General features: G+C 41.6%; 1 protein-coding gene across 2 annotated transcripts in view; it reads right to left on the reverse strand.

Annotated features, from left to right (window-relative positions):
* Nucleotides 1–9,540, reverse strand: part of LOC109825128 (F-box protein SKP2A-like) — a 12,109-nt gene extending 2,569 nt beyond the window's left edge. The window contains exons 1-4 of one of the 2 annotated variants that reach the window (XM_020391860.1): nt 9,421–9,540; nt 8,463–8,714; nt 368–716; nt 142–283 (exon numbers count right to left, since the gene is read on the reverse strand). In XM_020391860.1, coding sequence (XP_020247449.1) covers nt 142–283; nt 368–716; nt 8,463–8,701 — 730 coding nt within the window. In that variant the 5' untranslated portion in view covers nt 8,702–8,714; nt 9,421–9,540. Of the gene's footprint in view, nt 1–141; nt 284–367; nt 717–8,462; nt 9,384–9,420 lie in introns of those variants that run through there. The other variant, XM_020391861.1, reaches the window with a different exon arrangement.

A 12,898-nucleotide genomic window follows, 5' to 3' on the forward strand; every position in this document is an offset into this window, starting at 1 on the left:
CAATGAATTTGGGATAAAAAAAAAATAGCTACAATTTGGAAGGTTAATATCTAAAACCCAAAAAACAAAAATAAAACAGAAAATACTATATTTAGACTTGTTCCAGTAAAACCGATTCTCATTATCTTCTCCAAAGAATACCTGTTATAAGGATGCAGCCACACAAGTCTACAGCTCTCAGATCAGGACATCCTAATGCCAAGCTTACTACACCTTTATCACTCACAGCCTCACACCATCCCAAATTTAATGTTTGCATCTGACCACAATTAAGTGCAATGGCCTGCATAAAAACATACAAAAGATAAATATACAAGTTTTGCAACAAGCAACAGAAAAATCGAATTGAAATAGGTAATGTTCTTGCCTGCAAGGCTCTGTCAGACGCAGCTCGCACACATCCACAGAGATTCAGATACTTTAGGTTTCTGCAGAAACCCGTTAAGTATGCAAGACCAGAATCACTGAAGGCTGAACAACCGCTGATATTGAGTTTTACAAGGCGAGGGCACCCATGAGCTAAGGCATACAATGAACGGTCGCTAAGCCTGAGGCTCTTGCTTAGGTCTAAGTCTCGCAAATCATGACAGTAATTTGCAATAGTCTCTACGCCATCATCCACAAGTTGAGGTTTGTTCTGACGCAAAGATAGAGCCTGAAGCCTCATAAATTTTGGAGCCAACGATAGCACAAGATTGTTCATGTTATCTTTGCACCTAGGGGAGAAAATATAAATAAATGGAGATGCATACAATGTTACAATATGAAAACTGCATAAACCACAAGATAGTAAGAAAATGCTACTATAAAAAAGATCATTTTTGCATACTGTTTGATTATCCCATCAGCAGAAAATCTATATCATAAGCATCCTGAGAAGATAAATTACTGTAGTAGTAGAAAGCATAAATATACATGTCAGTTTAGCTTAGTTAAGGATGCATTCTTCCATGGTGCTTAATTAACAGAATCATGTGTAAGGTTTCACTTGTTCCTATTATATTCCATAAAATCTCTCTTCTCATTCCAATCCACAGCAGCAGGATTGCTACTTTCTTTTTCTCATAACTATTTTTCTTCCTATAGAATCACTAGCTCTCATCATGTCGTCAAGCTTTTGCCAGTTACAAGGAGTGATGGAAGAAGAAAAAAGGAAAGAAAGAAACAAAGGCAACTTCCACCATAAATATGGAGTTTACAATGTGCAATACAGCCATTAGCAGTGGGAGAAGAAAAAATGTGGAACATAGCTCCTCATGTATAGGCTGCAGAAGCTACCCTTTCTCGACTCTTTGATAAATGGTCAGGCTCTGTTCTCTCTGAATTTAGTGTTCTATGTGATGGCATTCTGCTCATCATCTTCTAAGGTCAACAAAACTTCTAATGTAACATCTTCTCCACAAACAAAAAAAGGTCCCACTCACAATAGTCACAGAAAAAAGCAAGCAGGGAAATGATGAGAAAGAAAACAATTCTCCCATTAATATCTGGAATAATACTGTATCGAAGAAGGGCGTTAAAATGGCCATTAACTTGTAAACACCTAAAGAAGAAAGGCTTATACATTTACTTTTTACCCAAACAAAGTTATTCTGAACCTAAGTTGCATGGAAATAGGCAGGGGTCCGATATGGGTTGGGGTTACGGGCCATACGGCAAATTTGTGAAATGTAGGGTACAGGGACACGACAACATATATATATCGAAATTAATAATTTACATGAAATCAGTATTAGTTTTTAATTCACGTGCTATTTGAATTTAATTTTCTATCATATTTTGAAGTTTCTTTTATTATGTTGATTATAATAAATTGAAAACCGCNTTAACTAGACACTCAAAACACCCTTCTAATTCATAGTTTTTAACTTGGATACAGGCTGAAACAACTGGACTCATGTCTAATGAGTTTCAAAAAATAGGCATGAAGTGTAGGATATATGTCCAAGAAGTGTATGAAAAGTATTTTAAATTAAAATATATATTGTATAATTGAGTACATGTTTGGGTAAATGCATGCACACAACCAAGGAGTGTCCATGAAGTTTGGGTACGGATAAGTGTCGGGAACGGGTACAACTTTATGATAGAAGTACCCGGGTAACATAAATGTGAACTCATTAGATGTCTGTCGAAGTTGTCCATTGTAGGAATGTGCTTCTACAAAAAAGTTGTTTTCCAGCAAGCTTAATCTTGCAGCATATCCAAATGCACAGATGATAAGGGTGCACTTCATGAAGAAAACACAATCATGCACTAAGAGAAATAGTCATAATAGTTAGGATAAAATGACAAGATAGCTAGAGAAAAACACAGACACAATCTGAATTAAACGGGAACTTGAAGTATGTACACTTGCGCAGGGTTTGAAAAAGCTTTTCTAAAACCCGCTTCAAAACTTTTCAAAGGATAATCGCAACAAAACTCATAAGTGAAGCTATTTATCCCTTGCCCTTGGAGCCTATGCTTCATCACTTAAAAGCATAACAAAAGTGTAAGTGCACTTCATGATCTATGAAGCGCTTCTCTTTGGAAGAACACACTTTACACAAGATAGGAGGATATCAAAGATATTTTGACTTAAATTAAAATGACCCTAGTTCTTCATTTTTTTTCCTCTCAAGAATCTCCCCTTAGATAAGGAAATTTAATCTCCATTCATGTGTTTGAATATGACCATGTGACTAGAAATAAGATATATATCTTGTAAATGTAGCTTAAGTTATTATGATTTGCATATGCACTTAACATATTTAATTCTTATTTACTAATCAAGACTTGGATGTATTGTAAAATTTTGTACTGCTATATATCACATGTTAATAACATTTATAAGTAAAAATATACTATAACTCATGAGGCATAGCCTCACTCTTTGAAGCTTACGCCTCACTTCAAAAAGGGTCTTAACGCTTCAGCTTTTGTAAACATTGGTTTGTCGTTTGTACAATAGGTTCTGTCTGGTCTTTTTCTCCAATTAAACAGTTTAGTATACAATAAAGTATAATGATGACAAGAGTTTCTTAGGTAAACTAGAACCTTCCAACTTCATATATCTAGAGGCTAAATGCTAAATGATGTAACATATAAGAAATGAACTAGGGCCGACATGACAAAAAACTAACAGCAAAAAACATCATACCAACCAAATGATGAAATGGCTCGGACAATTATAAGGCAACAATAAATTGCACGAGGCATGACAACAATGTTAGAATTGGGGGTGGAAACCAACCTCCGCCGGCGATGAGGAGCTCCGACGAGCTCCAGGTTGACGCAGGTGAGCGTGGGTGGCAACGGTGAACTCCAGGCTCAGTTCGAGATGGAGCTCGAACAGGCGAACGCGATGCTCGTGGCGAACGCGATGCTCGTGGCGAACGCGACCCTCGGCCTTCGGGATGCCGACCTTCGCGTCCAGACGCTCCCACCTCCGCGTCCAAGTGATCGCTGGCGACAGGCTGTCGCCAGCCTGTCTCGATTCGGCTATAAAAGCCCCTCGAAGCCCTAGGGTTTGGGCTTGCTCCTCCTCCCCGAGTTTTTCCCTCTGGCGGCGGATCCCTAACGCAGCAGCGTTCAATTTTTCGGCCCCTCTTTGAAAATCGCAGCAGCGATTTTATTTTTGATCTCCAGCTCTCAAATTAGGGATTTGAGGGGAGATAAAGAAAGGGTTTAAGAAGAGTCAGAAAAAGAGAAAAGGGTATTTTAAAGTGGGTATTAACACTGTATCTACAGTGTTTAAGTTTGAGGAATCTCAGTTTAGAGATTTGCTCTTAACTTGTAATTTCTTGTTAGATTAAATAAGAAATTAACTGTGTGGCTCCCGAGGACGTAGGCAGTTGCCGAACCTCGTAAATCTTGGTGTACTGTTCTCTATACCGCGTTTCCGTTGCATTAGGGGATTTAGGCGTTAAATTCCCAACAACTGGTATCAGAGCGTGAAACCATCTAGAGAAAATCAGATTCAAGTGGGAGCCATGGCCGCAGATGAAGGGAAGGTGAGAATAGAGAAGTTTGATGGATCAGATTTCGGATTCTGGAAAATGCAGATAGAGGATTATCTGTATCAGAAAAATCTGTATCAACCTCTCTCGGGGAAGAAGCCGGAGGGTATGAAGGAAGAAGATTGGAATCTTCTGGACAGAAAAGCCCTCGGGGTTATTCGTTTGACGTTAACCCGCAATGTTGCTTTTAACATTGCAAAGGAGAAGACCACGGCAGATCTTATGGCAGCACTCTCAAATATGTATGAGAAGCCATCAGCCTCAAATAAAGTCCATTTGATGAGGCGGTTGTTTAATCTGCGAATGGCGGAAGGTGCATCGGTAGCACATCATCTCAATGAACTCAATACAGTCACGACCCAATTGAGTTTAGTTGATATTGAGTTTGATGAGGAAGTTCGAGCGTTGATCCTTTTGTCTTCCCTACCAGAGAGTTGGAACGCTACGGTCACAGCTGTGAGTAGCTCATCGGGAAGCAATAAGTTGAAGTTTGACGACGTTCGTGATCTGGTTCTCAGTGAGGAGATCCGACGGAGAGAGTCGGGTGAAGCTACAACCTCTTCAGTATTGCATACAGAGTCAAGAGGTAAAAGTTCAACCAGAGGAAATGGATCAGATGATAGGAGATCCAAATCCAGAAATCCCAACAGTTCGAAGGCTATCGAGTGTTGGAAGTGCGGGAAAACCGGGCACTACAAGAATCAGTGCAGGAGTGCACGGGAGGAGTGGGAGGCAAATGCAGATGTGAATGTTGCCTCCACCTCAGGAGGAGATGATGCGCTGATATGCTCTTTGGAGAGCAAGGAGGAGTCTTGGGTGTTGGACTCGGGAGCATCATTCCATGCTACTTCTCAGAAAGAATTCCTCGAGAAGTATATCCCCGGAAACCTTGGAAATGTATATCTTGGTGACGATCAAGCATGTGCCATTATTGGCAAAGGTGTAGTGAAGATTAAGCTGAATGGGTCAGTATGGGAGCTGAAGGATGTCAGGTATATTCCCGACCTGAAGAGGAACTTAATCTCAGTAAGCCAGCTGGCTAGTGAAGGCTACACGATGACTTTCCATGGCGATGACTGGAGGATTTCGAAGGGCGCAATGACGATTGCCAGAGACAGGAAGACTAGTACACTGTATATGACAGCAGGTGCACGTTGTTCGATCTCAGTTGCGGCAGGCAATGAGACTTCAAAGCTGTGGCACCAGAGACTCGGTCATATGAGTGAAAAGGGGATGAAGGTTATGCACACAAAGAGAAAACTCCCAGGTTTACAATCAGTAGAGATTGATGTGTGTGAAGAATGCATACTTGGAAAGCAGAACAGAGTTAGCTTTCAGGCAAGTAGCAGACCCCCCAGGAAGCAGAAGCTAGAGCTTGTTCACTCAGATGTTTGGGGACCAACAACCACCGCGTCGATTGGTGGGAAACACTACTTCGTGACTTTTATTGATGATCACTCTCGGAAAGTATGGGTCTACTTTCTGAAGAAAAAGTCAGAAGTGTTTGAGGCTTTCAGAAGATGGAAAGCCATGGTCGAGAATGAGACCGGTTTGAGGGTAAAGAAACTCAGAACAGACAATGGTGGTGAGTATGAAGACACCAGATTCAAGAAGTTCTGCTATGAGCACGGTATCAGAATGGAGAGGACCGTGCCCGGCACGCCTCAGCACAATGGTGTGGCTGAGCGCATGAATAGAACGTTGACAGAGAGAGCCAGAAGCATTCGGATGCAGTCAGGTCTACCGAAGCAGTTCTGGGCAGAAGCAGTCAACACAGCAGCTTACTTGATCAACCGAGGTCCATCGGTTCCATTGGAGCACAGAATACCAGAAGAGGTATGGTGCGGAAAGGAGGTAACCCTCTCACATCTCAAAGTTTTCGGTTGTGTAGCTTATGTGCATATAAGTGATCAAGGCAGGAATGAGCCTGATCCCAAGTCCAAGAAATGCACATTCATCGGGTATGGTGAAGACGAGTTCGGCTACCGCATTTGGGACAACGAAAACAAGAAGGTGATCAGGTGCAGAGATGTGACATTCAACGAGAAGGTGATGTACAAGGACATGCACAAGACAGATGACGGTGACTCAGAGAGCGAGTCAACATTTGTAGATACAGATGATGTCCCAGATAACCTCTCGGAAGAACCCAATGCAGAAGGTCCTCAGCCAGAAGAGCCTGTTGGACAGAACGGTGCGCAGGAGCCCGACGCACCAGCTCCGATATTGAGGAGAACTACTCGTCCTCCTGTGCCTAACAGCAGATACATGAATTATATGTTGCTGACAAATGGAGGAGAGTCTGAAAGCTTTGATGAAGCTTGTCAGAGTGGAGATGCGAGCAAGTGGGAGTTTGCTGCGAAAGAAGAGAAGAAATCTCTGATCTCCAACCAGACATGGGGACTAGCTGAGTTGCCCATGGGGAAGAAGGCACGTCACAACAAGTGGGTGTATCGAGTGAAGAAGGAACAGGGTGGTTCCAGAAGATACAGAGCCCGACGAGTTGTCAAAGGATTTCAACAGAATATCCAAGGAAGAAAGGATCCAGCGGATATGTTGACAAAGGCAGCGACCTTTCAGAAACTGAAGTTGTGTGCAACTTCAGTTGGCCTTCATGCATAGATGATGAGGGCGGAGCCACACAGGAGAGGAGCTTGATGAGATAGTCTGTTGGCGTCGGTTTGGTCTCCAAGTGGGAGATTGTTAGGTTGAAGATGGATACCAACCTCCAACGGCGGAGGAGCTCCGACGAGCTCCAGGAAGACGCAGACGAACTCGAGCAGTTGAGCTCGATTGGCGAACGCGATGGTGGCTTTGGGCGAACGCGACCCTCGGATCCCTAACGCAGCAGCGTTCAATTTTTCGGCCCCTCTTTGAAAATCGCAGCAGCGATTTTATTTTTGATCTCCAGCTCTCAAATTAGGGATTTGAGGGGAGATAAAGAAAGGGTTTAAGAAGAGTCAGAAAAAGAGAAAAGGGTATTTTAAAGTGGGTATTAACACTGTATCTACAGTGTTTAAGTTTGAGGAATCTCAGTTTAGAGATTTGCTCTTAACTTGTAATTTCTTGTTAGATTAAATAAGAAATTAACTGTGTGGCTCCCGAGGACGTAGGCAGTTGCCGAACCTCGTAAATCTTGGTGTACTGTTCTCTATACCGCGTTTCCGTTGCATTAGGGGATTTAGGCGTTAAATTCCCAACAAACAAAGCCCCAACATGAGACAGCAAACGAAAAACAAGAGATGACTAGAAGTTCCACAATGTAACAACAAAGAAAGCAATACCCTCAAAAAAATGCTCAGATCTCTTCACAAGGATTACAGGAGAAGAGGGCTAAGAAAGTTAGTATATAAAAAGCTATACATGGAACCATGACACTGGAAGTTATTGACGAAATCTTCAAACCACAAGGGACACATGAAAAATAAAGGAAACCTAGAACCTCAAAGTGGATCAACTACAGGTCTACAACATTGATGGAACCACGATACTAAAGCAGAGAAGAGGCACAAAAAAAAGCATATATGACCTAAGTCATGTTACTGAAAAGACAAGTGCATACACCCATTATTCAGATGTTTGTCTATGCAATACTTTGATACCAATACCAAAGTTCACTCTTAGACCCAGAATTATTAGGTCATGCTACATTTTAATGACAAAACTAACTCTTCAAATGAGCAAGATACAAAATATAGACTGCAACTATCAATCAGAATTTTAAGGTGACCCTACATCCTAATGACAAAACTAACTCGTCTTCAAGATAGCAAGATACAAAATTTAGACTATCCATAACAAAGTACCAAATATTTTACCTAATAATTGTGGATATACCCCTTGCATTATAGCCCAATTGCAGATAGATCCCTTGCAGTTCTATTGGTGTGAATTGATCCCCAAAATGAACTTTTGGGACTTTTTCAAGAGCGAAAAAAATTCACACAGAGGGTCTATCTGCACCTGGGCAACAGTAAAGGGGAATGTCCTCACCAATAGATCTGCAACTACAAGGGGTCTATCCTCAATTGGGCTACAGTACATGGGATGTACCCACAATTAACTCATATTTTGAGGAACCGTATATGCTTCCTTTAAGCCTTCAATGTGAAGATTGCTATCTTTTATGAAATATAGGGACGCCCAAGGATTCTTAAAATATGCTTCTCATCTGGCATGAGAACTAGGAATCGTTAAAACATCATAATAATAACCCTTTCCCTTGCAACTTGCAAGTGAATGTACTTCACTTTGAAGTAAACAACAAACAAGGAACATGCTCAACCCTCATTATTCTCACCTTAGTTTACAGCAAGGATGTCCTTAAAATAAGGGAAATTTGCAAAAAATAAGGAAGAACAGTAATTACTCAAAATCCATTTGCTATTATTAATTCACAGTAATTACTCAAAATCTCCATTTAGCAGGAACAGGAAAACATTGAGAAAGATGAACGAATACCATGACAGACAGAGGCGTGCCAATCCCGCAGAAATTGCATCTCTCCACCCAGTGCAGACCCCCGATGCAACGATAACAGTCCGATCATCACTGAGCGAAACAATCCTCAATAAGAGTTCCATTGGAAGATCCTTCCATCCACTCAAGGCCATTCCTTCCACGTTTCCCTTGCTATCACCAACCACGAGGTTTCTAAACCAAAAATCTAAATTCCCAGTTACTGGTCTCCCACTGACCATCTCAATTAAGCTCCTACACAAATAGAAAATAACCCAATTTGATCACCAATTTGTACCCAAATCTCTTTATCTGAGAGCTACAGATAAGAGGGGTGAAAAAGCAAGGGAGGAAATGGACTTGGTTTTTAAGGATGATGAGAATGTCTTAATCCCATCATCACAAGCCTAACTTTCCTTTTTTAATAATAATAAAAAAAAAGACTACGCCAAATTTAGAGTTGTTCAAAAGTTAAGAATCAAATTCCCTTCAAAAGCTAGGAATTGACTAGATAAGCAACGTAAAGGAGGAGGAGGAGAAAAAGAAAAGTCTAAAATGTTTCTTTTATACACAAATTCCATTACAAGAATCATCTTTTTCTGCATACAAATACGCGAGTATACTCTCTTTAATTCCGCAAAAAAAAAAAAATATTCACAAAATAGAAAATCAATAACCTTCCATAGTCGAAAAAAAAACCCACACACAATAATCACAATTTCAAGAAAACACCCAACCGCAAATGAAAAAAAAAACCGGATTTTTGCCAAAAAATGAACGGAAAAAATATGTCAGCCTTTTCTAGTTTAGCTAGAAATAACATTAAGAAAACAATGAGTACCCCTAAATTTGTCCAAAAACAAGACAGTAACTCTTTAAAACAAATCAAGGAAATAAACAGAAAGAGAAACCTGCAACAAATTTGAAATTGCACAAATAAAACAAGAGATTTATCAGCTACCAGCACGAAATCGAAGAAGAACCGCAATCGCTAGGGATTCCAAAGGGGAAAAAGACAGAATTTTTTTAGGTTTCAGCTGGAGTTTGCCCCGTTTTGTTTTTTAGGAATAATAATATGGTTCTCGATCGAAGAAAAAGAGTGCACTGTAGAAGCGGAGGACACGTGTCCATTGATGGTAGCTGTTACAACGTCGGGCCCACATACAGGAAATGAATTGAATGCGGACACGAAAGCGATATCCAGGAGGGACACGAACGGATCGGCGTCGTCCAGAAAAGAAACTCTTCACTATAAACTAGCGTTTGCCGCAAATCCACGTATAAATAATATTAAATTTCTGTCCGAATGATTCTACGTCTTATATGATAATTATATCATGGGGTTTTTCTATTTTCACCCATAGTTTAACGCCCACTTATTTGAAAACCTACCCACTTATATAAATATTTATAAACTCAAAGTATCTTATGTCATTTATTTTTAAACTACTTATTTTTTATACTGTATTTTCCTAAAAAAATAAAAATCCTAAATTACCCTTCATCCCAAAATACAACCAGCAGTATCTCTCTCATTCGTTTCATTTCCCCAAATATAATTGATTCACATAACCCTAAGAGGCGATTCTCAAACCTCAAAAACCCCAAGCCGAAGAAGGACAGTGCGGATGGGGTGGTGATGTCGCCGGTGACGGCAGCTGGACCTGTCGCCGGAGTTAAGAGGGGGAGGGGGAGCCGGCCGAAGGTGAAAACCCTGTTTGCTGACGTGGTTTTTGCTTCAAGTGGGCAGCTTTAGGGTTTGTTGGAGGTTAATTAAGAGGACTATTTAGGTTTGGTCCTGTTGATGCTCGTGAACAAACAGTCGATGAGGATTACAGAGTTGTTGGATCATTGAGAGATTGGATCGTCGAGAGGGATGGAGAGCCGCTTTCCTTCTTCGACTTTATGCTTGGTTCTTAGAGCTCGGGGTAGGCGGATCACCTGCACACACAAGAATCGCGGGAGTACGGGGCTTGTTTTCCCCATGGTACCTCCGACGATCAAGTCAGCTGGTAGACTTGGGTCAAGTAATAGAAGAATAGTATCTCCTTCTAATATGTGACTAGAGAATTTTCTAGGTAGTGAGAGATCGAACCTCTTTTCAGGATGAATAGCGTCTGTATTTATAGAGGATGTCAAGGGCAGAACATGTATTTAGTGAGGAGGCGGCTCATGATGATGGCAAGGGGTGAGCTGGAGGCTGAGTCATCCTCGGTCCTATTCGTGTCGGTTGATGAGTGATGGCGGGCCACTTCAGCGACATGGGGAATCAACAGCCGTTGAGGTTTGTCAGCGGGTGATGTGGAGTCACTTCTGTGGCATGGGGAATCAGCAACCGTTGAGGCTTGTCTATGAGTGACATAGAGTCACTTCTGTGGTATGGGGAATTAGCAGCCGTTGAGGCTTGTCAACGCGAGTGACATGGAATCGCTTCTGTGGCATGGGGAATCAGCAGCCGTTGTAATGATAACCATAAATGGTAAAATAATGCTAGGAAGTAATGTTCTGAGTCGCCTTCGGGGGAAGTGTTGACCGGTTGCTGAGTATCAATCTTTCGTCGGACTGAGTTCGCCTTTCGAGTCGTCTTTAGGGAGTAACACCGGCTCGACTGGGTCTATTCTCGGGATAGTATATTTGTAAGTAACATGGAACACCCATAACAGTCAACCCATTTCGCTTGGATGCGGCTGTGACCGGATGCAAGGGAAAAATAAATGAACATAGATCCTTCCGCTGATGTCAGCGTTCAGGGCCAAGAGGGTCCAACACTTGCCGATGCGGCCGCTCCACCTCCATAGGACCATGTAGGTAAAAAAAATGAGAACTAGTTATATTTCCTTCCTCCCATTTTTTTGTCATTGTAAATGTACTTTTGACTTCGTAAGTGAGGGGTTAATGAAGAAGTAAATTCGTCTTGAGTGTTTAAAACTCTTGAACCCCCTCTTTTTCTATTCTTGTTTAATCGAAAGGTGATACAGGGATCGACCCAGAAAATTGACTTGTATTCCTTTGATTCTGATTACAATTTGATTACAAAAGAGAAGAGAACGAATTTGATTCTCTCCTTTGTTTAAAACTGGGTTCTTCTCGGTAGCGATGGAATGCCTCCTTCGATTGCTCGCGTCGAATTTGCTCTCCGTTGACGATCCGACCGTCTTCTATCTCGTGGGAACGATGAACTTCTGTGGAAAGTTTAATGGATAACTCTGAATGAGTTTAAGAACTCTGTACGAGTTAAAACTCTGTTAATAGAGTTGTTAGAACCGAAAATTCGGTTAATGACCAAGCTGATATTCTGTTATTGAAGAATCCTCTCAGATTTGATCTTCTGAATTTGATTCAAAAATCCTATCTCCAAGGATTTTACTACTGCTGCTGTTGAATCACCAAACCTGAGTGGTTGAGATCCTGAAAATCCAACCTGCTGCCAACTCTTCCGTTCCAAAAAGCCAGCCCTTAACTCAGTTGAGTTTGTTGAGTTTTTATAGGGGGATAAGAGGCTCTAAATCCGCTCCTAAGTGGGCGTGATTTCCTCAGATCGTGGGGAAACAGTTCTGAAACCGTTCAGCTCGTATTTGAACGAGTCAAACGCCCAATCTGGCGTTCAGAACCCAACGTCGCCTCTCAGAAATGAAACGCGAGGTTGGGTATTAGCTGAACACCAATGAACGCGAGGGTCACTCGCGTTTTGGTTTGTTATAGTTTGGGAACGCGGGGGTCGGTGTTGGTTGAACCCCTACGAACGCGCGGGTGGCTTGCTCACGTTTAGCTTGTGCTTGGAAACGCGGGGGTCGCCTGCACTTCCAGAAGTGTAACGCGGGGATGACATCCGCGTTTTAGAAGGAGCTAGTTGACTTGTAACTTCTTCTGTAAAGTGTTGCAAGGATCGTTGTTCAGTAATCCTAGCTTTAGCTGTTGTGGAGTGTGAAAATCGTCAGATTGTAACTTTCACTGCAGAATGTGAAGACTGCTGAATAGAGTTTTCATCAATTGTCGGAAGTGTCGTTGAATTGTAACTCTTCTCGATCTATGTGAAAAGTCCTCCATTTGCAGCTTTCGATTGTCGGCGCGAAAGCTATTTGATTGTAGCTTTCGTTGTAGGAACTTGACGGGAATCAACATCCATAGTGTTTTTAGATGAATATTTGCCCACAGCTCTCTACCAAGCAACTCACCAACTACGTCCAATCTTTTATTTCTGAAATCATTACACTGCTCATCAGCATCTCTAATAGTTGCTAATATAATATTAGTCATGTTGTTGTCGCAACCATCAAGATCAATCATCTCAGAAATGAGGCCGTGTTTGTAGCGATTGTAGAATTGCGAATACAGTGATTAGAAAGTCGTCTGATTGTGACTTCCATTGTCGGAGCTTGATAGGGATCAGCTATCCATCGTGATTTTTAGACAGCCTACAGAACCCCCTCCAAAGTTTT

The sequence above is a fragment of the Asparagus officinalis genome, chromosome 10 (genome assembly GCF_001876935.1).
Source record: "Asparagus officinalis chromosome 10, Aspof.V1, whole genome shotgun sequence".
Lineage (NCBI taxonomy): Eukaryota > Viridiplantae > Streptophyta > Magnoliopsida > Asparagales > Asparagaceae > Asparagus > Asparagus officinalis.